The sequence below is a fragment of the Pangasianodon hypophthalmus genome, chromosome 23 (genome assembly GCF_027358585.1).
Source record: "Pangasianodon hypophthalmus isolate fPanHyp1 chromosome 23, fPanHyp1.pri, whole genome shotgun sequence".
Lineage (NCBI taxonomy): Eukaryota > Metazoa > Chordata > Actinopteri > Siluriformes > Pangasiidae > Pangasianodon > Pangasianodon hypophthalmus.
Genome location: NC_069732.1, coordinates 9,483,659 through 9,507,057, shown reverse-complemented (window position 1 = coordinate 9,507,057; position 23,399 = coordinate 9,483,659). Strand labels below are relative to the sequence as shown.

Here is a 23,399-nt window from a genome sequence, read left to right as displayed (position 1 = left end):
CTGTGTAATTCTACCAAATTCTACATTATTTACTGTTGCTTTCTGACCCTGGAGGCTCAATATTTCATATCATTGTATAGTCATTGTCATGACCAATGATGAAACAAAGAATAGGACAATATGGCAGAAAAAGCAGATCACAATACGTGAAAACTTTTCTATACTACACAGTATGCATCATGATACTGTGTAGACCGATCATCCATAACATTAAAACCACTGAGAGGTGACTTGAATAACATTGATTATGTCATTACAGTGGCACCTGTCAAGGAGTGGGATATATTAGGCAGCAAGTGAAAAGTCAGTTCTCAAAGTTGATGTGTAGGAAGGTGTCAGTACACACAGTGCATCACAGCTTGCTGTGTATGGGGCGGTGTAGCTGCAGACCGGTCAGAGTGCCTATACTGACCCCTGTCCACCACTGAAAACACCTACAATGGGCATGTGAGCATCAGAACTGGACCATGGAGCAATGGAAGAAGGTGGCCTGATCTGATGAATCAAAAGAGCTACTGTAGCACAAATTGCTGAAAAAGTTAATGCTGGCTATGATAGAAAAGTGTGAGAAGACGCAGTGCATTGCAGTTCAAGTTTTGACTTGGCCTCCAAATTCCCCAGATCTCAATCCGATCGAGCATCTGTGGGATGTGCTGGAGAAACAAGTCCGATCCATGGAGGCCCCACCTCGCAACTTACAGGACTTAAAGGATCTACTGCTAACATCTTGGTGCCAGACACCACAGCACACCTTGAGAGGTCTTGTTGAGTCCATGCCTTGACAGGTTAGAGCTGTTTTGGTGGCACAAGGGGGACCTACACAATATTAGGCAGGTGGTTTTAATATTATGGTTGATCGGTGTATATAAGAAAAAAAAAGCCTGTGGAAAATGAAAACAAAATATCTACAAATAACAAATAATTTAACACTGAAAAGCAGGGTTTAAAAAATGAAATAAAATAATTACAATAAAGAAGTAAAATTAAATTAGAAGTAAAAAAAAAAATCTGTAAAAAATTTTAGCATCATCTGTTTACAGTTTTGGAGTTGTTATAAAAATACTGATACCTTTAATTGCTAAAAAGTGTTCTGTGACATAATTTATCACAATAAGGATATTATAATCATCATATTGCCCAGTCCTACCTCAGATTTCTCATCCCGGGACTGACTTTTTCCATAGTTCTTCATACATGGGCCAGTAGATGGCACTGTAGTTATGTAGTTTAAGATTTGTCACTTTATAAACATTGTTTAATTCAGTAAAACAGTTAATGTAGTGGTAAAATTTAATTATTTGCTACAGATGAATAAATAATAAAATAAAAATAAATGTAGTTTAGATCCTGGATGTATAACTGCTTTTCTAAATGGCTTTGCATTCGCTGTGACAAAATTGCAAAACTCAGCAGAGCAACTCGAGATGCCAAAAACAACCAAAACAAACCACTCCAAACGGCGGTCACTTAGCTGTCCATGTGACTTGGGCTCACGAGGCTGTGAATGACTGACAGAGGGCCGCCTGCATAAGCACATCAGCGGTGATATGAGGGGGAGCAGCACATTGTCTTTCCCTCGCCTCTCATCTCAACACGCTTGCTTATTGTTCTTTTAAATGAAACGGAACATAGTCATATTTTTTGATCAGCTGCATTTAATAGCACTTGAGTTTAACAGCTTAGGCTTTGATTGATTCACAGACGTGACGGCGCCTTTTATGTGCAAATAGATGTTTATTCCTCTGTGCGTGGGGAACAGAGCAGTGAGAGGTATTCACATTGAAAGACAGCGTTGTTCGACTACGAGGCATCACACTATAATTTGTGCATCTACATTTGAGAAGAAAATTGAGCGAGGCCCCTCTGAACCTCTCTTGATGGGAAAACTTGACTTGTGCACCTTTTCTTCAAAACAAACTACTCAGTAAGACTATACCCTTATAAAGATTTTAGCACATCTGATGGAAAAGTCATTCGAAGTCATAAGCAGAAGCCATTCATCTGAAGGCTTTACACATCAATGCTTGCTTGTAGTGTATTTCTCTCTTTCTCTTTCTCAGTGATGACTCATTCTCCTCAAACTCCCCTACCTCTTGCACATAAATATATTAAACCCAAAACCTCCTCTCCCGCCTTCCCCCACGCTCGTTCTGCTATTTGCAACAAGGTGATGTCATCAAATGAGAACGGTTAAAGACATTAGCCAAGTTTGGATCTATCCCCTATTTGCTATATTGTGCACGAGGTGTCTCAGCCATTTTGTAGTGTTTTCCAAGTTCCTAGTGAATAATCATACTCTCTGGATAATTCACACTAGTATTACCCATAGTGTGATATTATTTTTAAATATGTCAGTATATTTTGTGACCATATTCAGGATGCTTAATGTTACAGTTCCTGCATTTGGCAGGCGCTCTCATCCAGAACGACTTACAGAAGTAAATAGGCCAGGATATGAATGCTATCAAGAATACTGTCAAGCTAAAAACCATGTTGGAGAGGAGTTAGTACAACAAGTCAGTTGCTCATTTAAGAAAAATGTATGTGTATACGGTTTGGAGAGGACAGCTTTTGATCACAGTGAACGTCAACCCTAGACACTTGAGCAACCATCCGATATGTAAATATAAGTAAAAATTGTTCAGAATCAGAATATTTTGCTAGGTATGTTTACGTGTGAGGAATTTGTCTTGGACAATTACACAGATAATTACAGCATAATATATAAGGGGAGGGGAGGGGAAGGAAAAAAGCAGAAACATGGAGCTATTAGAAGAGCCTCAGTGTAGAAGAGCTAAAACAAATGGATATTGAACATATACATATTTGACAATGGATATTTGTACAATGATACATATTTACAGTGTGATATAGATTTTTTTTTTGCTATCATACACTACACTGTGTGTAGCTTCATAATTATTTCAGGCTGGATTGCCGGATATCCACTGTGGTTAATGAGGGCCAGAGCTCTAGGGGAAATAAATTGTCCATGTGCCTTGTCGTGTTTGCTTTCATGGCCCAGGGCCTTCTACCGGAGGGAAGTGGATGAAAAGGTGATGTCCAGGGTGACAGCAATCTTGCCAATCTTGTTTATACCAGACAAGCAGTTGTTAGTAATGTGTTTAATACAGAACACCACATTAAACACTTTTGTATCCTCGTGGGTGCAGCTTGGAAAAATTTCAATACAAACTGTCTTAATATGTTGAGCAATCGTACCACTTAGGGGTATAACGATCGAACAGTTTGGATTGATGTAGCGATTTAAAAGGCAGTGACTGAAATTATCGATTATAACTGATTATAAATAAGAACAGACAACTTGTGTGTGAAAATAATTAATATTTTAAAACTGATATGTACTTAATTTCGTAGGCAAACAAACTTATTAGCCTGTAACTTGGATACTTGAAATAATCCAAAATAGGCTACTAAATGATATCGTCAAATATCAAATCCTTGTCTTGTGAATCAAATTGTATCATAGCAGATTCAGTGATATTGTCAAATATCAATTTGTTGCCTTATGAATTGAAATTGTATCATATCATAACAAATTAATTGGTATTATGAAATATCGAATCATTTCTTTATGAATCGAAAGTTAATCATATTGTATTGTAGAAGATTCAGTTATCATTCAAATATAGAATTGTTTCCTTGTGAATCAAAATCGTATCACATTGTGTTGAAGCCTGAGGTTTACACTCCTAGTATCATTAGCCTACTTAATATTGTTAATATTTCACTTGTTGGTAACGCTTTGTTTGTGTAGTCCACTGGAGACACTCTACGTTCAACAAACCTTCTACAGACAGTCAACAACTTGTCAGGTGACCATCATTAACCAGCTTATGAACTAATTCTAAACAGTCTGTCCACACTTTATAGTTGTTTATGTTTAGTAGGTAATCTATGCACAGTGTGTAGTGTTCTTTCTTTCAGTTAAGTTGAGTTGACAAGTTTATGGCTGTTGATGTTGAAGCAGACTGTCCAAATAAGGTGCTTGTCTATAAGATGGTCACAGTGATGTGTTTCTTGTCTACCTTACTACTTCCATGTACAGTGCTTCATAAAGAAACAAATAAATCACACCAGGGCATGCTGTTATAGGAAAATAATCAATGATGTAGTTGTGTGATGTGCAAAGTTGATTATTTTCCTATAACAGCATGTCCCGATGTGTTTTATTCTTCTTATACCACAACAGTTTGCCAATGATGATAGTTTTATTATTTATGAAAGATGGACGCTTCGTACTTTTTATCCATTATAGTTGCATTTAATGTTGTGGAACGTCCTGTTAGCACTAAAGTTACTGCTTTACTTCTGAATGTTACAGAGAACTGACACTGGAGACTCCTTCCAAAAATATATCAATGATTTAGATTATGGACCTTTCACCATACAAGTACCTGTGTTAACTGTTACTATAGAAATGATGACATATTAGAACCAGTGCAATTGTTTAATCGATACCTTTTGTCCAATCAGAATGTAGAATTCAAATGCTGTGGTACAAAAGTGAATAAGTGTTATCAGACACGGCTATGGTCATGGAAAGCCTGGACAGCACTTGTGTGTTGGAATTGATTACATCTTCTCTTTATAGATATGCCAAATTCCCACCTGGTGGGAAAAACATTTTTGTAATATCCTCACTTTTCTTATGGGCAGATTGAAAAATTGCATTTGAACAGTCAAACTGAATCTGTTGTAATCTCCAGTGTAATGATGCTGCAGTAGCTTGGCTCACATATTGGACAAATTGCTGCTTCTTCACAGCAGAGGGTCCAGTGTTTTTCTTCCACAAGACTTGAGTTGAAAGTCAGGAACCATTCTGGGGCTTTTTGCTCCCACAGTTGTTTATGTTCGTATTTGACAAGAAAAGCTGGCCTGGTGCCTTTTGGCTGCGACCCCAGATTACTGAGATAGCGGTTAGACTGATGTTCCTCATGACTGCTTCTTTTTTCCATTTCTTTTCAGCGCAGTTTTAAAAATGTCTCTGAAATTGGCTGCTATTGACAAAGACATGCACCTCTCTTCTATCAGCAGTGGAGCTTATTTTAATTTACAGATCTGACTCTTTGTAAATGAATTTCCTTATTCCTTTTTGTGCTGCCTCTGGCTTCCTTTCTTTCCATCTTTGCTTTAAAAAAAAGCCTTTATTCATCTTTTTTTGTTGTGCCTGTTCACTTTCTGCCGTTTCTGAGAGGCTTCCCTTTTTATATTGTTCCGGTACTTTTACCTATCAACAATTTGTATCCCAGGCTGTGCCTGGACTGCTGGGAAAACTACAATGGGTCCGTGAGCGTTAGTAAACACCAGTCAAGACCTATAACCAGGCCTATCTGTCAAACCTTTTTATAGTCTGGGAACAGCTGCTACAGCACACTATCCTGTTTGAGTCCTAAAGCCAGAGGACTTCAGTTACACTCGTGTGTCCATATCACCCCCCCATGTTGCATAGTCAGTGTAACATTGTAGCATAGCGTAGTAAAATGACTTCCCTTGTTATAAGAGAAGAGAGTTGAGTGCAAAAGTTTGCAACATCATTGGTTTCTGTGTGGAAAAATGTACATATTCTCCATATATCTTCAAAGCAGAATTCTCTGTTCACTGTGCAGACAAACACTATGGCATAAAAATTACAGTAGTTGAGTCAACAGTGATCTCAATAATTTGCACCCCTCTGACATTCTCTAATTAATGTCATTTGTATTTGAATCTGCCTCATTAAGGTGTCTAATGACTTAAAACCGCATTAAAACAGTCATTAAAAACATCTGTTTACCAAGTTAGGAGTCAGTGGTATCTGGGAAACAAAGATAAAATAGAATGTCAACATCTCTTTAAAATAATAAGCACTGAGAAAATTGTTTTGGAAAAATCACTACCAGCAATGAAACCCGTCATTCAGAAAGGGAAAAATATATAGACACAAAGACATGACAGAAAAAAGTAAAGGATAGAATTAACACTGCACAATATTGAAGAAAAACGCGATATGTGATAACTTGTTAAATAATGCGATATGCGGTACGATGATGCTATAAGTGTGTAAAATCAATTAAAATTATATTTATATATTTAAAAACTGAAAATGACATAACCTCCATAAATGTTTCATGTTCTTTTGAGGAAAAGAAAGCAATCTCTGCTGTCTGCATCGCCCTAATAAAAGGCCACATTTCTCTCACATTTTCATTGTTTCACTGTTTATTCTTTCTCTTTAGTCAGTGCTTTATCCTAGTCAAGGTTATGGTGGAGCCAGAGCCCATCCCAGGAACACTGGGCACGAGGTGGGAACACACCGTGGATGGGATGCCGGTCCATCATAGTGCACCATGGACACACATGCTGATAAATGGCAATCACCTGTATATTAGCATGTATGTGCATGCCACAGCAGATTTGTGTTTGGTGACGCCCACAAAACCCCATAAAACGACCAAGTTCACTGAGCGGAAAGTGCAAAATGACTACTAAATGGCCAAAAAAAGAAGAATTTCTCTGAGGCAGATGTTGAAATACTGTACTGAAGACTTGTATCTACGAAAATAAAAAAAAATACTATTTAGAAGTGTATCCAGCTGAAATAGCCAAAAGATGGAGAAAAATTACAGAGGTGAATTTAGTATCTTTGAAAATGGTTTTCATCATTGAAAATTAACACAAAACTGAGTTAAAAAGGTATTGCTGCTGATCAACAGAGTCTCTTTGCTTCAGAGGGAGGCCAAACCATGAGAGAGCTTTTTAAATGCCTAGGCAAACGGAACCGACTAAGCCAGCTTTCATCCACCAAAAATGTCCGTTGCCTCCTAAGGGTATCATGTGCTAATTCTTTCAGTAATATCTGTACTGCCATTGATTATCTTGTCACAATGGCACTGTCAAGGGGTGGGATATTTTGGGCAGCAAGCGAACAGTCAGTTCTGGAAGTTGATGTGTTGGAAGCAGGAACAATGGGCAAGCGTAAGGATCTGACTGACTTTGACAAAGGCCAAATTGTGATGGCTAGACGACTGGGTCAGAGCATCTCAAAAACGGCAGGTCTTGTGGGATGATCCTGATATGCAGTGGTTTGTGCCTACCAAAAGTGGTCCAAGGAAGGACAACCTGTGCGTATGGGGCTACGTAGCCGCAGACCGGTTAGAGTGCCAATGCTGACTCCTGTCTAGTCCCGAAAACGCCTACAATGGGCACGTGAGCGTCAGAACTGGACTATGAAGCAATGGAAGAAGGTGGCCTGATCTGATGAATCACATGTTTTTGTTTTTTTTTTTTAAACATCATGTGGTCGGCTGGGTGCGTGTGTGTCACTTGTCTGGGGAAAAGATGGCCCCAGGATGCACTATGGGAAAAAGGCAAGCCGGCGGAGGCAGTGTGATGCTCTGGGCAGTGTTCTGCTGGGAAACCTTGAGTCCTGGCATTCATGTGGATGTTACTTTGATACATACCGCCTACCTAAACATTGTTGCAGACAAAGTACACCCCTTCGTGGCAATGGTGTTCCCTAATGGCAGTGGTCTCTTTCAGCAGGATAATGCGCCCTGCCACACTGCAAAAATAGTTTGAGGACTCAGGAATGGTTTGAGGAATATGACAGTTCACGATGCTCTCCTGGCCCCCAAATTCCCCAGATCTCAATCCGATCGAGCATCTGTGGGATGTGCTGGACAAATAAGTCCGATCCATGGAGGTCCTACCTCGCAACTTACAGGACTTAAAGTATCTGCTGTTAACGTTTTGGTGCCAGACACCACAGCACAACGTCAGAGGACTTGTGGAGTCCATGCCTTGACAGGTCAGAGCCGTTTTGGCAGTGGGACCTACACAATATTAGGCAGGTGGATTTAATGTTATGGCTGATCGGTTTATGTAGGTGTGTATATATGTAAATAAATGCCATTTAGTCATTTTATTGCTTAACCATCAGTGATTAGTTTATGGCTATACATATATAAGACATCAATTTGAAATGGGAATTTTTTGTTTTTCATTGGTTTCATGTTACCTCTTTTGACTAGTGCCATGGACTCTGATCAGATGAGACATCTGTTTTTAACTTAAAGTGGAGAATTAACACACAGTTCTCTTTCCAGACATTTTTGAACCTAATGTTTTTTTTTTAATGATTCATGTTGTTAATTCACTCATCAGACCGGAGAGGGTAAATGAAACACAAATCTATGAAATTCTGTGAAAACTCTTACCTTGTAAGTGGCCTTCATGTAAATATAATATCAGTGAATGGATCGGTAAGCAGCTATAGTTAAAAAAAAAAAAAAATCAGAAGTTACTACTACAGTCATTTTTTTAAAATCAATGTTGAAACTTTTGAGTGCTTGGTTTGATCCACCAGTTGAGGTTTCCTGCTCTAAACTGTGTTGTGCTTTGACTCTGCAGGACTGGAAAGGGGTGGTAGTGGGTGGGTGGGTGGGTGTTTGGAAGGGGGGGGGGGGGAGTACAGGGCTGCTTTTGACTCCATCTGCCCCATGCTCTGCTCAACTACTTTTTTTTTTTTTTTTTTTTTTTTTAAAAAAACCCAGAGTTGCATCATGTAGGTCTGCTTCCCAGCATCATTCTTCAAAGTCTGCAAAGCCCTGTGTCTGCTTGTGTTTTTCTACTGATATTGATGTGCCTGTGTTAATCCTTATTGAGATCCATAAGGAGTTTCTCCTCAGGGTAGCAGTATTAAGTGCTTAGCAGTGGTCTTAAACACAGATAAATTTATAAAAAGAAATGGTGCACTGAACCGCAATTTCGAGGGAAATGCTGTGTTTTCTCCCACGATCATATGCCAGAAAATAATGCTGACTCTGAATAAGCATGGGTTCATCCGTATTCAATTACTTCTTCTCTCTCTTTTACCTCTCCCTCTCTGGTTTTCTCTCAGGAGGAGCTGAGGGAGCTGAGGGAGCAGCCTATTGATCCACAGGCCGAGCAGGAGATCATCGACAGCATAGAGGAGGTGTACTTCTCCAACGACTCCATTGACATGGTGCAGTACGAGCTTGAGGTGTGTTTGCTCAGTTTAATGTCTGTATTAACTCCTTGGACTGCCTGCCGAGTCCAAAATCTACCACACTTTCTCAAGGCACTGGTGAAGCCGTAACCTTCTCAATGATATGAGTAGGAAGCATGAACACAGAAAGTGCATTTCCGCCACACATGCAGAGTCGAGCAGCCACCCATGCATGTGGGCCCTGTGAAGATTGTAGCCAAATCCAGGATTGATGGATTATCCATTTATTGTGGGTGTGAAATCTCATTAGATTTGGTGATGCATCGCAAGCTGCATTATAAATGAGTGAGACCAGGCAAGGGGAAAGTAATTCCTCTTATTCATGCTTTCTTTATTTGGAGTTTATCTTTATTTATGTGGGAAATGTTGTGCATTATTCCTTAAAACGTCTCTCAGAATCATTGTGTATCATCAGATTTTATATAGAAAATTGTGCATACATCAGCATTTTTCAAAACTTCCATTAAGAGGTTAATTGAAATTGGGCCAAAATTTGCTGTTATTATTGTTTTACTTTCTTCCTCAGAACATTGTAAATTTAGAGTACTGAATTTGCTGTGCTCCTGTGTGTGTGTGTGTGTGTGTGTGCACGCTTGCAGAAACTTCCCCCTGATCTGAACCTGCAGGAGCTGGAAGAGTACAGAGATAAGCTGAAGAGACAGCAAGCAGCCGTAAGTGTAGATTTAAATACACTTACTTCCCAGCTCTCACAATGTTTCTGTCAACCGACCTGTTTGATGTCTGGTTGTTAGTACGCCAGTGGACTCTTTCTTTTTCAGGACATTCCAAATGGTTGTTTTGGCTACGCCCACTGCTTGTACAATGGCTCTGATAGATTTTCTCAACTTAAAAATGGCTTGCTTTTCTCCCATAGACAGCTCTCTGGTCTTCATGTTGGTTTATCCTTTTTAATAACAAATGCAGTTGAAACCCAGGGCTCAGACAAAGAGTAACATTCGGAGCTTTTCAAACAAAAGGTGTTTCTAATGTGTTCTAAGTTCTTCAACACATCTAGATATAAATATCAGGAAACGAAAGCTGAAATTCTGATCTATTGTCTCGTATACATCTTTTGATTTGAGATCCAAATGTTTTTAGTGTATAGCAAAAACAAAAGAATTGAGCCTGTCCATGGAATGCAAACAGATCATGCTATTATTTCATTTTATCTGATATTTTGGCCATTTCTTGCCACTTCAGCAGAATTGTTGTGTGTGCAGTTCTGCTGAACGCTATGTATGTGTGGGTTTAAAATGACTTAATCTGGTTTGATGTATATTTAGATCAATTCCATAAAATAATTCAGTGTTGCTAAAGCTTTTAGCAACTATTGCCCTATTGCAATCACTATAGGAAAAAAATATAATAAGGAGCAAAAATGGTCAAATATTTCATGCTAAGATATTAATTGTGGGGGAAAATGAACAAAATGATATTAGTTCATGTTTAATTCTCTTTCTGAATGTAATGTAAGCCCAGTCTTTGTCCTTATAACTGCCTCTAACCCTTTTCATATCATCTGAAAAGACTGAGATCCTCAGGTATGGAGACTGAAAGGGGCAGTGGTTTTTCTGTTGAATTTGCCGTATTTAATTTTTAAATTTATATTCAAATCCCATTTTCTATGGATAAGTTGAAAATAGAGGTACATTGGCACAGTGGCACATTGTGTAACATTGCCGTTTCCCAGGTCCCTGTTTCCCTGGTCCGATCCTCAGCTTTGGTCTGTGGAGATTTATGTGTTCTTTCATGGGGGAGGCAAACATTTACGCTGGTTACAGTGCCTTCTACTTTTCATCTTCCATAATATCTCTCTTCTATATGGTTTGATCTACATTTTGCTTGCTTATCCTGGACTCAGGGTTTCTTTTTGTGGCCTTGTCCTTGTCATCTTTCATTATCTTTTTAAACTTCTCACTATAGGCTAAATCTTAGCTATATAAAGAGCTCAGCTCTGCTTTTTGTGATCACTATATGACTACACGGAAATGAGACAAACATGTATCATGATTCTCAAAGGTATTTCTATGATACACAGTATGTATTATAAATATATAGTTTTTTGAACACAGTTGGCAATACAGTAATGTTGCATTGAAAAAAAGGTTATAAACAATAATACATTTGTGTATTAATAAACAAATTAATTATAATATTATATGAATTATTTTGATTTATTTTTTTTAATTTAAATTAAAAACATTTGACAGGAAAACAGAAAAAAAAATATTAAAAAAATCTGTGAGCATTTTTAATATTTTACAATTTCAAAGTACAGAATCAGCTGCTTCCAGTGAGTTTGTGATTATTAAATGTGTATGTATATATATATATACATATATATATATATATATATATATATATATATATATATATATATATATATATATATATACATTATACACACACATATACATACATATATATATATTTTTTTTTTTATAAAATGCAATAAAATTAGTCATGACACCCCAGATATCTCAGAAAAGCATGCTGTGACATAATCTATCACAATATCTAAATTATATATTATATCGTCATATCACTCAGCCCTAAAATGAACCATACCCATTCTCTAGAATCCACACCCAGGTCTGGATCTTGAACCCAGATCTCAGCAACATGAGTCCTTTCTCTACTGTCTGTGCCACTTGGGGGCAGCATAGACTTGAAGCTTTAGTTTACAGATTTGCCGACATTTTTGTCACAACATTGTGATCAGTCTTCTGACATCCGAATCTCTAACTTGTAGCTTGACTCTTGTACACGCTGCACAGGTTACCCTCAACAAATGCATCATGCTATCTAGGTTATCATACTCCGTGTGAATGTTTAACAGAACAGTCTGTCACTCTCTAGGCAGTGTGTGCTCATGCTGCATGTGTCTTTAAAGAACAAACAAGGCTTTGCTGTTGATTCAGGATGATCCAGGGTTCACACATGCCTGGGAGTATGAGCAGTGCAGAAAACAGATTAGAGACAAGGATGAACTGTTTAGTTTCTGTTGTTCCTTTATTCTGTATCTTTTTAATGCTTCTTTTTTCCTATCAATCTTCCTGAGGCACTTTCTCCAAAAGTTGGTCTTGTGTCCACAATCTTTTCTTATCTATATTGATTCAGTGATTGACAAATTCTCATGATTATAGATAATTTAGTTTGTTTGGGGTGTTTTGTTGTATATAATGGCATTGTTGAATTCTTTATTCAGATTGATCAGAAGGTGTTGATTAATTTTCTTTAACATAATCCCTGACATAATCTAAGGTTTAGATTAATGCGTTTGTTCTAATATGACGTAGTTTCTATAGTAACAGTTTACACTGGAACATGTGTAACAGATGCTCCACATAAACAGACTGCAAAATGTGTGTAATTGTTGATATGGTGAAGCTTACTGTGAGGACATGTTTATTTAGCGTTTTCGGAAGGAGTCTCCAGTGTCAGCGCTTTGTAACAGTCAGAAGTAAAGCTATAACTTGAAGTTTTCCAGCATGGAACAGTGTCCAGGATGGTGGGCTTTGTTTTGTGGAAGTTTCATAACGTTAAATTATTAATTATAAAATCTTCAGAGAGATGATTGAATGAGAAAAATGATAAAGTCTTCAGGATTACTGACACTTCCCTGGCAGCAGTTCATCACTAAACTAATTGCTTGCCTGAGCTGTAACTGTTTCTCAGCTTGTCACAGGTTAATTTCAGGCATGAGGATAATCTTTTGTCTCTGCAAGTTCCCAGTTAAATGTTTTCCTTTCTGACTCAACCTACTGATTCGATGCCATGCACTATAGAAAGAGAAATATAAAAACAGACAGAAACTCACAATCAGATCAGTCTGGAACGAGAGCATTCACTGTACCACAGTGTATTTAGCATGCTGAACGTCGCCTGCGCAGAGCCTTCAGTTGCCCTTTGTGTGGAGAAATAAGCCATTAGCACAGGTGAAGCAAACTGATTAAAGCTGATGGACTGGGGGAAACTGAAAAAGAGCGGTGAATGAGAATAGTTATGTGTTTTCGATTCAGATCAGCCCTGCTGCCGTAACCGTCTCAACTCTCAGCCTGTTTCACTACCCACTCTAAACACACACACTAAAATCCAGTCTGCAATGAAAGGAAATCGATCTACCTTTAGCAGTCAATGATGAAGGGCCTAATGGTCATCTCTGAATGGTTGCTCCTATTGTCTAGGTACTTGTGGATATGCTCTTGAGGCTGCATGTTTGTGCTTAGGGAAAGATTGCATTTTATTTCTAACTAAATTGTTTGTCTTTATTAGAATAAGCATTTGTCAAAGAACGCAGAGGTTTTGTGCATGTATAGCAGTCAAGTCAAGTGGCTTTATTATCATTTCAACCATATACAGATAGTTAGTACACAGTGAAACGAAACAACGTTCCTCCAGGACCAAGATGCTACGTAAAACAAAAGCAGAACTACAGTAGACTACATATATTTACATAAAGTGCACCGTGCAAACATGTGCAGACAGCACAAGACAGTACAAATCTACCAAAACAAGACAATGGGCACAGTAATTACAGTGCAGCGCCGACTAGTACACAGTTCTAGTAGAAAGTGAATGAGATGACAGTAGTGCAAAAGAATAACAATACAAGTTGCTGTAAATGTAAACATAAGGAGTAGCAACCAGATAGAGGGAATAAAGAGAGTATAAAGATACACAGAAGATACACAGGAGATACACAGCCATGAGGCTACAATGGGTGGTGGTCCATGCCATGTTTAATTTGTTTCCAATTACTCGTGCTTTCTAATTAACAACCAGATTGTCAGATGCAGAGAAGATTAAAAAGCTAAAACCAAAACATTGTTCCCTTGGTTATCTCTCTGTACGACAGCGCTGTGTGATTCTCAATTCTGATTGATCAGAAGGTGTTGATTACTTTTCTATAACAGCAGCTCTGACTGTAGTGTGAGCTGTAATTCAAATCCCAGGTTTATATTAATGCACTCGTTCTAATAAATTAGTGTTTCTATAGTAACAGCATACACAGCTAACACAGGGACTTGTATGTCGGACCCTCCATGTAAACGGATTACAAAATATGTCTAATTGTTACATTGAAACTTAGAGTGAGGACACGTTTATTTTAGCATCTATGGAAGAGTCTCCAGTGTCAGTTCTTTGTAAAAGTCAGAGTTTTTCCAAGTTTTTCCAAGTTGGGAAAGTCTTCAGGACAAAGGGTTTTGTTTTGTGGATGTTCCACAACAAATAAAAAATTGTTAGCGATGTCCGCAAAAAAGTTTTCCGACAGGAGACGTTGCGCCTTCGGGTTTATCAGTAAGATGATAAGCTATGTTATTTTGTCTTATTAACTTCAAGAGAGAGAAAAAAAAGAGGCTGGTGAGGAAAGCACTGTTTATAGCTGCTATAACAAGTGATAACAGGGATGTGTCATTCTCTAATATATAAAATTGTTTTGCTTTGGCAAATCGCTGTGGTATAAGAGGAGGAAAACACTTCAGAATCTGCTGTTATTTGTAAACAATCAACTGACGTGATGATTTTCCTATAACAGCATGCCCCATTGTGTTTTTTTAAAATTACATGTTGCGGACCTGCTTCAGGAAGTAATAACTAGCTAGCGTACATCACTTTGTGTGACACTGTGAAGGAACCTCTTTGTTGTAGGGAAAAGTTTTAGTAGTTTCAGTGACGTTTTGATGTGTTGACAGACTTAAATTAGAGTTGCTGATTTGCTTTTGTACTTCTGGCCTTTGTTTTAGTGATGTGGTAATTATGTAGTTCTGTGCATCTCTTGCCCCTGTACAGGCATTCTTTGCTAATTAGCTACAGGATTAAATCAGGTGTATTAACTGAGGTAGAATGTTAATGTGGTAACGCTATGGTCATCTACGACTGGAGTCTGACATTAATCCCATTTCCTCTGTGAGTCTTTGCTTAGTTTTAGGATTAATCCTACCACACTCTCCACACTGCCGTATATGTATTCTTCAGCCTGTTCGACTGTGACAAATTAATACACAAACATGAATGGTGAACAGTGTAATCAGCTTTGTCAGAGGTTTGTTTTTATGCAGAATTTAACCATCTTTCTCATAAGGGTATAACTGATTCAGAGAGAGAAGCATTTTACTACATTTTGCTTATAACCTTAATTAGTTTGGTTCATTTGCCTCTTTTTTTTTGGATGATTTCTCTCTACTTCTGTCACACACACACACACACACACACACACACACACACACACACACACACTACAACACACCATAATAGTCACTTTCCTGTCACTCTGTGGGAGCTGTGCGCAGTGGTATCTGTCCTGACATGCTTCATCTCATGTCAGTCTGTCATCTGCACAGCACCAACTGGCAGGTTGCTTAGTCAGTCTTTGTCTGTGAGCCTGTCAATGATCTACACTTCCACAGGACGTCCTACCTCAATGTTCAGACCATCCATCCAAGCGAAACTTTATTACCAGCACGTCACTACATCAGATAGGTTCGGAAAATAAGACTTGACTGGTTTTGTCAGAATAAAGTGTCACCATCACTGGAGGAACACTAGCCACAGGCCTGCGATGATGTTTTTTAAAACGTAGTGAAAAAAGAAATATGCCATGAAAAAAAGTAATTCTATGAGAAGAGAAGAGTTTTCTTCTTTGCACATCATGTCTTCTAGGGTCATAGTGTTTTTAGCTGTTCTCCCACCCAAGCGTAAACACTATACAGCTGTTCTACAGCAGTGTTTTCTAGTCTACGTCTTCAGAGAATCAATTTTTTACTTCTTTCCAGGTTCAAACACCATAACCTGGTATTTTGTGTCCTTGGTAGCTCAGGTGTTGTTCTATGCACTATGTATGGAGTAAAACATTTAAGCATGTGCAGTTGTAGGAAAATAATCAACGCCATGGTGAGGTGATGTGATGTGGCTCGAGTCAAATTGGAGCTCCAGTTACTACACTGAATTTGATTACTTTCCTATAACAGCATGTCCCGGAGTGTTTTATTCCTCTTATACCACAGCAGTTTGCCAACGGTTATACTTTTTTATTTATTAATGACTAACACGTCATGGTTCCTAACCATTTACGTTTAATATTGTGGAACATCTGCGAGACAACTTAGTTCCTCTTGTCACTTATGTTACACAGTTGTCCCTTCAGCAGCCTCTCCTTTTGTCTTTCCATTGAAGAAAAAAAAAAACAGCAGCTTGTCATGTTACCGAGAAACCAGAACGCGCTGAAGCCAGAGACTAAAAATGTTAAATAAACTTCTCCCTACAGAAACTGTTCACCATATCAACAGGTGTAAGTTTTTCTTTGCTAAATAACAGCACATTTAAAAAAAAAAACATTAATTATAATAGATCTATTTCCATAAAAGTCTCTGTAAATGATACATATATGAGCTGACAAACCTTTGTCAGAGCTGCCATTATAGAAAATGAATCAGCACCTTCTGACCAATCAGAACCAAAAATTTTTACAGTGCTTTGGTATAAAAAAAAAAAAAAATATATATATATATATATATGTATATATATATATATATATATATATATATATATATATATATATATATATATATATATATTTTAACAGTATATATACACTATGTATTTAAGTATGTAGTACCTGAATTTAAGCAAAAGAATATCATTTCAAACCAAACACCATTTTGTGTTTAAATGTTTGTGTGGTAATATTAAATTACCACGTGGTACATCATGGCATGCCTCCTCAGTAGTGACCATTTAATTTCAAACCCGAAATGTCAGGTTTATATTTTCTAATGCTCATCTGGGGTGTAGTGACACAGTGTATTGATTTCAGTGCTTCTAGCAGATTTTTGAAGATCTTTTGTACTGACAAGCAAGAGATTGGTCCCGGGATCTCCCCTGGGTGGAATATACACAAAATTTGCTCTTTTTGGCCAACATAATGGCATTAATATAATACTAAGTTTCATACCCGGCCATGGTGGGATGGAATGAAAAAAGGCCAAGAATCCCTTATATATAACTTTACCTCTTGAAGTCTACCCCTTTGTCCCCTGCAGTATTCTTTTATGGCTCCACTCCGATTTGTACATAGAGCAGACTGCTGACCACAAGTTCAAAAAGTGCCTGAAAGTCCACACTTCATTTTTTACAAGTTGTAATACATCAGTATAATGATAGTGTGCCATGTCTTACTGAATTTCCCATTGTATTGCCATTAAATGAATGCCATCCCATTCCCATTGATCACATTATATGTACGCCTGGTATGCCAGCTGAGACGCAGCTATTGACTCTAGGGCAGGGGTTCTCAAAGTGTTTATAGCTAGCAACCTCTTTAACAGTTTTAAAAAAAAAAAAATAAATAAATAAATCCGGACCCCACTTCAAGAACTAGGGCATAACGCTTTTACAAATGTTCCTCCATCATATGAAAGATGATGAGTTTGTTCTAAAATTGTAGTGACAATAACAGTATTGATATTTTCATGATGTGTCAAAGAGGCTCTTTGGCGTTTAATGCATTTTTCGTCATATTGATGGATGCCATGTTGATCTTTGCTTTATTTTCTGCTCATATAGGTTTCAAAAAAAGTTGCTGACCTTATTCTAGAGAAACAGCCGTCCTATGTTAAGGTAAGATTTCTTCTGTTCATCTCATTATATATTCTCAAAAGTATAATTTTAATGCCATTGCTGGCTTCTACCCTTTGTTAGATATTTTTCTGGAATACTTTTGACTGTTTTCCCTGCTCAATTGTCAGTCTTTTATTGTTAACATATTTAAAAAAAGTGTTAAAAAGTTAACACGTGCCAAACATTTTTGAGTTAAAAGATGTGGTTTAAAGCCTCAAAGACGCTCGTTGGAGGGAAAAAAGAAAAAAAAAAGAGTTTCAGGTTGAAGGTGCTCCAGTAAATTCGGGTGCGTTTATCCTGTCCTGTCTTGTTAAAAAACGGTTACTTTTGACTACATAGGTTTATTACAGCATACCCAATATGGTGCAGTATGTCTCAGTCAAAAGTGATTTCAGAAGAAACAGTTTGCTGAAGATTTTCAGAATGGAAAAGATTATAATTATTAGACGCACCATACAGATTGACACAGAAGACGGAGGGTCTCATTCAGTTGAACGACTCTGTTCATGAATTTATTACACATCCAAAACAAATGCTATGCTTATGAGAGTCTACTGCAGAGCAAATCACTACTAAACATCACCCGGATTTTCTTCAGCACTGCAGTTTACTGTTCTGTGGACAAATGTGAAAGGAATGAATGAATGAATGAATGAATAAGAGAGCCTCTGTATCTCAATAGAGCGCTCCAGCTACAGATAGGAGGACTGTAGAAGTTATGGCATGCAACTGCAGCTGCAGTGCTCAGACTTTAGGGATTTAATTGTATACGAATACATTATGAAGGAATACATTATGAAAGAATACTATATTTTTTTTGGCTTGTTCCACTAGCCTGACCTAAACAATGCCTTACTGAGCTCAAAAATAAAAACATATTTCTGCCATAGCTCTATACAAACTGGCCTGAAATTCACAAACAAAATAATCCAAAAATAATCATTTATTTAATTTAAAAATTTTATTTTGTATGTTTATTGCATGTTTTTTTTTTTTAAATCATTTTTAAATGAATGTTCTCCATCATTATTAAAAGAATCTCATGGGAATTATAATGTTATAGCGCTTAAAGGACCTCATTCTGATTGCGTCCCATCTTCGGAGCAGATTCTGATAACATATCCAGCAAAAGTTTTTGTTCTTTCTGAAAAAAAAAAACTTAAGTAAATCTGGTAAAATATTATTAGATGGCTCTTTCTGTCAACTCTAATCAGAATTTCACTAATTTGTCCAAATCTGTGTACAGTTACAGATATTTAGAGCACTAAATAGACACAGATGCAGATATTGGCATTGCATTAGACCCACAGAGGACTTATTATTATTTTAAGATCCTTTAGGATATTCTACCTTACAATATCAGCACCAGTTTGTGGTCTAAAATATAAAAGCATTAGAGTAATGCAACATGACAGCACTCCGAAAATAAACCAATAACAGAAATTTCCGAACAGCCTCAATCCCAGTGAAATGCTGTGGTGTGACCTGAAGAAACTCATTCAAACCAGACATCCAAAACACGATCCATGTTCGTTTGTTTAGAGGAAATTGGAAAAGTGCCTCATATTGGCTACCAGGACACACCACCACTTAGAGAAAACTTCTGTTGAGTTATTACTTCTAGTTGCTAAAGGATTCATGTGCTTTTTTCTATCATCTGATATCTTGGCTGTTTTTGAGACTAACGTTATTATGAGGTGCATTTATGCAGAAATCTCTGAAAGTTCACCAACATTGTCTCACAGCTGTAGGCTGCCATGATGAAAAGATGTTTGTGGAAATGTAAGCCCACTCATTGTGATTCACAGACGGTGCCACTGACAAACCTGTTAATGAGGGTGTGTTTTGATCTCGCTAACGATTTCCGTGTGCTTTGGGATTAAAGTAGTGTGAGAAGAAAGAGTTGAGGAGCTGTGTATGCTCTCCTCAGCCTGTTTCTCCCCCAGTGGATTACTCTGGAATTTTTCTCCTGGACTTTTGTATGGCCACACTGTCCAGGCTTTGATCAGGAAATGGTGGGATTTTTGCTCTCCTCCATAGACTCTGCCCTGCGGATTTGTGGATTCTGGCCTGGAGGGGAAGGAATTAATCTTTTTGTGTCTCCTACAGACAGATTAGTAGATTGCTGAGATTGGCTGTCAGGATGAGTGGTTTCTCCTTTGCTCATCTTTTTAAAGTAATATGGAAATACAAGTGCCAAAGCTTTAAATATTATTCCTCTCCATAACCAACCTGTGGCAGAGATCTGGGCTTTATTTACACATAAATGAAAGCAAGCTGTATTTCCAACCCAGTGTAGTTTGAAACATTTTTGCTGCTCTCTGGAAATCTGCCATGTGAATTAAGTTGCTAGTGGGTAGTTCACTTGCCTGCAGATTAATTGGTCCATTTCTTGTGTCTAACTAAAAGAGTCCAGTGGGAAGACCAATATACTGAGATTTGTTGTGTCTGATTGCCCCATAATTAAGTGCGGTTACATTTTAATTCCTTGTATTATTCTCTGCTGTGCATTTGGTGCTGTGTATAGAGCTGTAACTTTTTAATCCTGCTTTCTTCAGTTATTCCTGGTCACTCAGCTGTTCATCAACTGTAAAAGTGTAAATTTTATGTATAATAAAACATATATGTTCATAACATTATATATATAAAATAAAATATATATTTAAAACATATATATTTGAAAACAAATAAGTTATAAAAAAAAAAGATTTTGGTTCTAAAATCTTCTTGTCAACTACATTGTAAAAATTGAGGAAAAAAAAAGAAAAGAAAAGACAAACCTGGCTCCAGTCACCGAAACAGCTAGGAGGACAAATACAGAAAGCTCATTCCTGTTGTTACTGGAAATGCAGCTTGCTGAACAATTTGTTCTTGTTTTTTAAAATGGAAAATCTCCTGATCCATTTTATAAATTTTTTATATATCCTAGAACATAGAGCATTTGCGTGTATTGGCACAGGAAGCAATTATACTTGTCTTCTAATGAAATAAGTAGTGCATTTGCCTTGTTTCTGGAAATCATATCAAAATATGATTGTCAGAATGAGTGCTTTATTATCTACAGGTTGCCTTTTACTGTATTAAATTTGGAACACAACATTTAAAGCTTTAATTGATATCCTAAGCCTCTGCAGAATCTAAGCTTTCCCCAGGGCGTTTCATCAAATAACAATATCAAATAACTTCTACAGATGTGGCAGGTAAGTATTGTGTTAAACAGACTGCATTATATATGTTTAATAAGTGTTGACTAGCTGCTATACCTGAGGGTTTTTTATTTTTTTTATTTTGTGGCTTTTAAGCTGCAGTGACATTATATTACAGTGGAATCATGCTCAGATAAAAGATACCAGATACCACAAAACCACCTTAAGCAAGGTGTTAGAGGATGAAATACAGGATTTACAGTTGCAGGATTTATACGTAGCTTTATACATAGCTTTTGGAAAAAAAAATAATAAAAAAGCGTGACCAAAATGTCACTCACAGCAAGTGTGAAATTTACTCCACCTCCATTTTGAATTTGAATCACAGTCTGGGTCCTATCATAGGACGGTACACATAAACTCTCAAATTTCACTGGTCCTCCCTCAGCCACACAAAAATGGGCTTTCTAAAATACGTGTTTCCGTGATTAGTGCTTAGTGGTCTAGAATGCCAAAACAGATTAATCGCATGTTTTAATCTGTATCCGCATCAGTGTGGAGAAGATTATATAACTAGCTTTCTGAAGACATTGTTGATTGCATTGCTGGAGCAGTTCCTGTGTTTTCTGGCTATTCAATAATGAGCTAATGATTTTTGAATCAGGAAAACTGCTGCTGAAGCCATTTTGGAATACTCTAGGGCTAACCACATTTACATTTTTATTTGCTCAAACCAAATTTTAACTCCCCACTGGGACCCTGAATTGCAAAACTGGAACATGGACTTGATTTAGACGGTCGTGAAATGGTCAGTGTGCATTTCGAATGATTTTGTGTCCTGTACAATATAAGTGCCTAAAGGGCCTTTATTTTTTTTTTTAAATAAATTTCTGGAATGAAAAGTAACCCAATGCTTTCTTTTCAAATTTCAACTCATTTTTCAAATATTCTATTTTTGTGATCTTCAGTGTCCAAACATTTTTCTTGCCTTTTATAGATACAATCTCCAGTCATGTTCTATATGAGGCTGGAAATAACTAACTTTGGGCTGTTATACAGATTCGGGCTGTTTCTGCTCAAATATTGGCAATGCTTAGAGGAAAAGAGAAACGATAGAAACCATAAACATTGAGTACCTTCCTGCATACACCATTAACTAAACTCCTGACACTGAATGCACAGAATGTTATGCCAAGGGTCCTTGCTGTAGACAGATGCCGTGTCGTAACTTGTAATGGCTCAGTTTTGATCACATCCCATTAGCTCCACTCTTATTAGAGCAGTGGTTGTTTCAGAAATTGTAACGTAGCATTATTTCTTTCTCTGTGCTGTTCTTTCTTTGCTCTCCTTTCTTCGCTCTGATGCTCTCATGATAACTGAACATTTTCTCAACTGGCTTGAGGTGGCTGTGACAGTGCACTGTTTTTGTCTGGATGTGTTTTGAGGATTGCAGCCCACCGTAGACTGTCTAGCTGCACTTCGCCAGCGTAACAGGTGGCCTGGGTTATTTAGACTGGGCTGTTTCAGCCCTGAGGTCAGTGTGTGAGCCCGGGTGATTGAACATTGCCTTTTACAGCTGCTCCTGAGCTCATGAAGCAGAGTATAGGATGGTGAGGATCCAGGCCACAGCTGAATCTGCTTTCTCTGTCTGTTGGCAAAATAGGGCCGAGTTTAAGCACTGCTCGGGTACTACACATTCATGAGGCTCAGAGGCAGCTGCAAACTGCCCCCCAGTTGGGCCTGGTGAGTCAAAGAGGCAGTGGCAAATGCCCTCCAGGGGTACTCCAGGAGCGTGCTCATCAAATCTTACACATACAGAAAGGATGCTGGTTTAAATAAGTGGCTCTCAGATCAAACTGCAAATTAGTCAAGACTAACTATTAGACTATTCCACTTAATGAGCAACCATCCTATGAGTTTATTGTTAAGAGTGGAGTGGCATTTGGACATATTACTACTGATAAAAACAACAAAAAAAGTTTACATTTGCATACTATAATACCCTTGCATAATACAATACCTTGCTCTAAGGTGACCACTTAAAAGAGCTTTAGACAGGGATTGATAACACAGATAACACAACATTTGATCTAATGTAGGTAGGATAAAAAAATTTATTGTGTATAAGTATATTGCGATATAATTTAACACAGTATTGATATTGTGGTTTTGTCCAGCTCTAGCTACTATAAGAAACAGAACTTGGAGATGATAAATGGAAATGCATTTTATTTGATATTTATACCAAATATTACAATAATTGGCATTATGCTTTTGGGTTGTCCGTCTGTTCATGCATCTGTCTGTCCAGCTGTTCATCTGTTCATCTGTCTGAGATTCTCCTTAGCATGACATGTCAAGAACGAGTGCTTGAATTATAGGATTTATGTGGAATTATTATTGAAACCAGATGATGAACTGATTAGATTTTGGAACTGATCTAAAAAGGCACAAGTTCATAGCAAGGTTAAATGTCTTAAATAGTTTTTCTTCAATAGCATCCTTCCTGTTATTATTAATTATTATATGAATTATAATTGAAGGATATTTGAAGCATAAAAATTTGTAACAAGAAGGACTAGACTTGTTTGTGGCCGAGGCCT

At 37.5% G+C, this 23,399-nt stretch overlaps 1 protein-coding gene across 4 annotated transcripts in view; it reads left to right on the top strand.

Annotated features, from left to right (window-relative positions):
* The window catches only part of vps50 (VPS50 EARP/GARPII complex subunit), a 142,257-nt gene that overhangs the window by 5,960 nt on the left and 112,898 nt on the right, over positions 1-23,399 (top strand). For all 4 annotated transcript variants that reach the window (XM_053228415.1, XM_026929712.3, XM_053228416.1 and 1 more), the window contains exons 3-5: positions 8,903-9,025; positions 9,631-9,702; positions 17,597-17,650. In XM_053228415.1, coding sequence (XP_053084390.1) covers positions 8,903-9,025; positions 9,631-9,702; positions 17,597-17,650 — 249 coding nt within the window. The remainder of the gene's footprint in view (positions 1-8,902; positions 9,026-9,630; positions 9,703-17,596; positions 17,651-23,399) is intronic.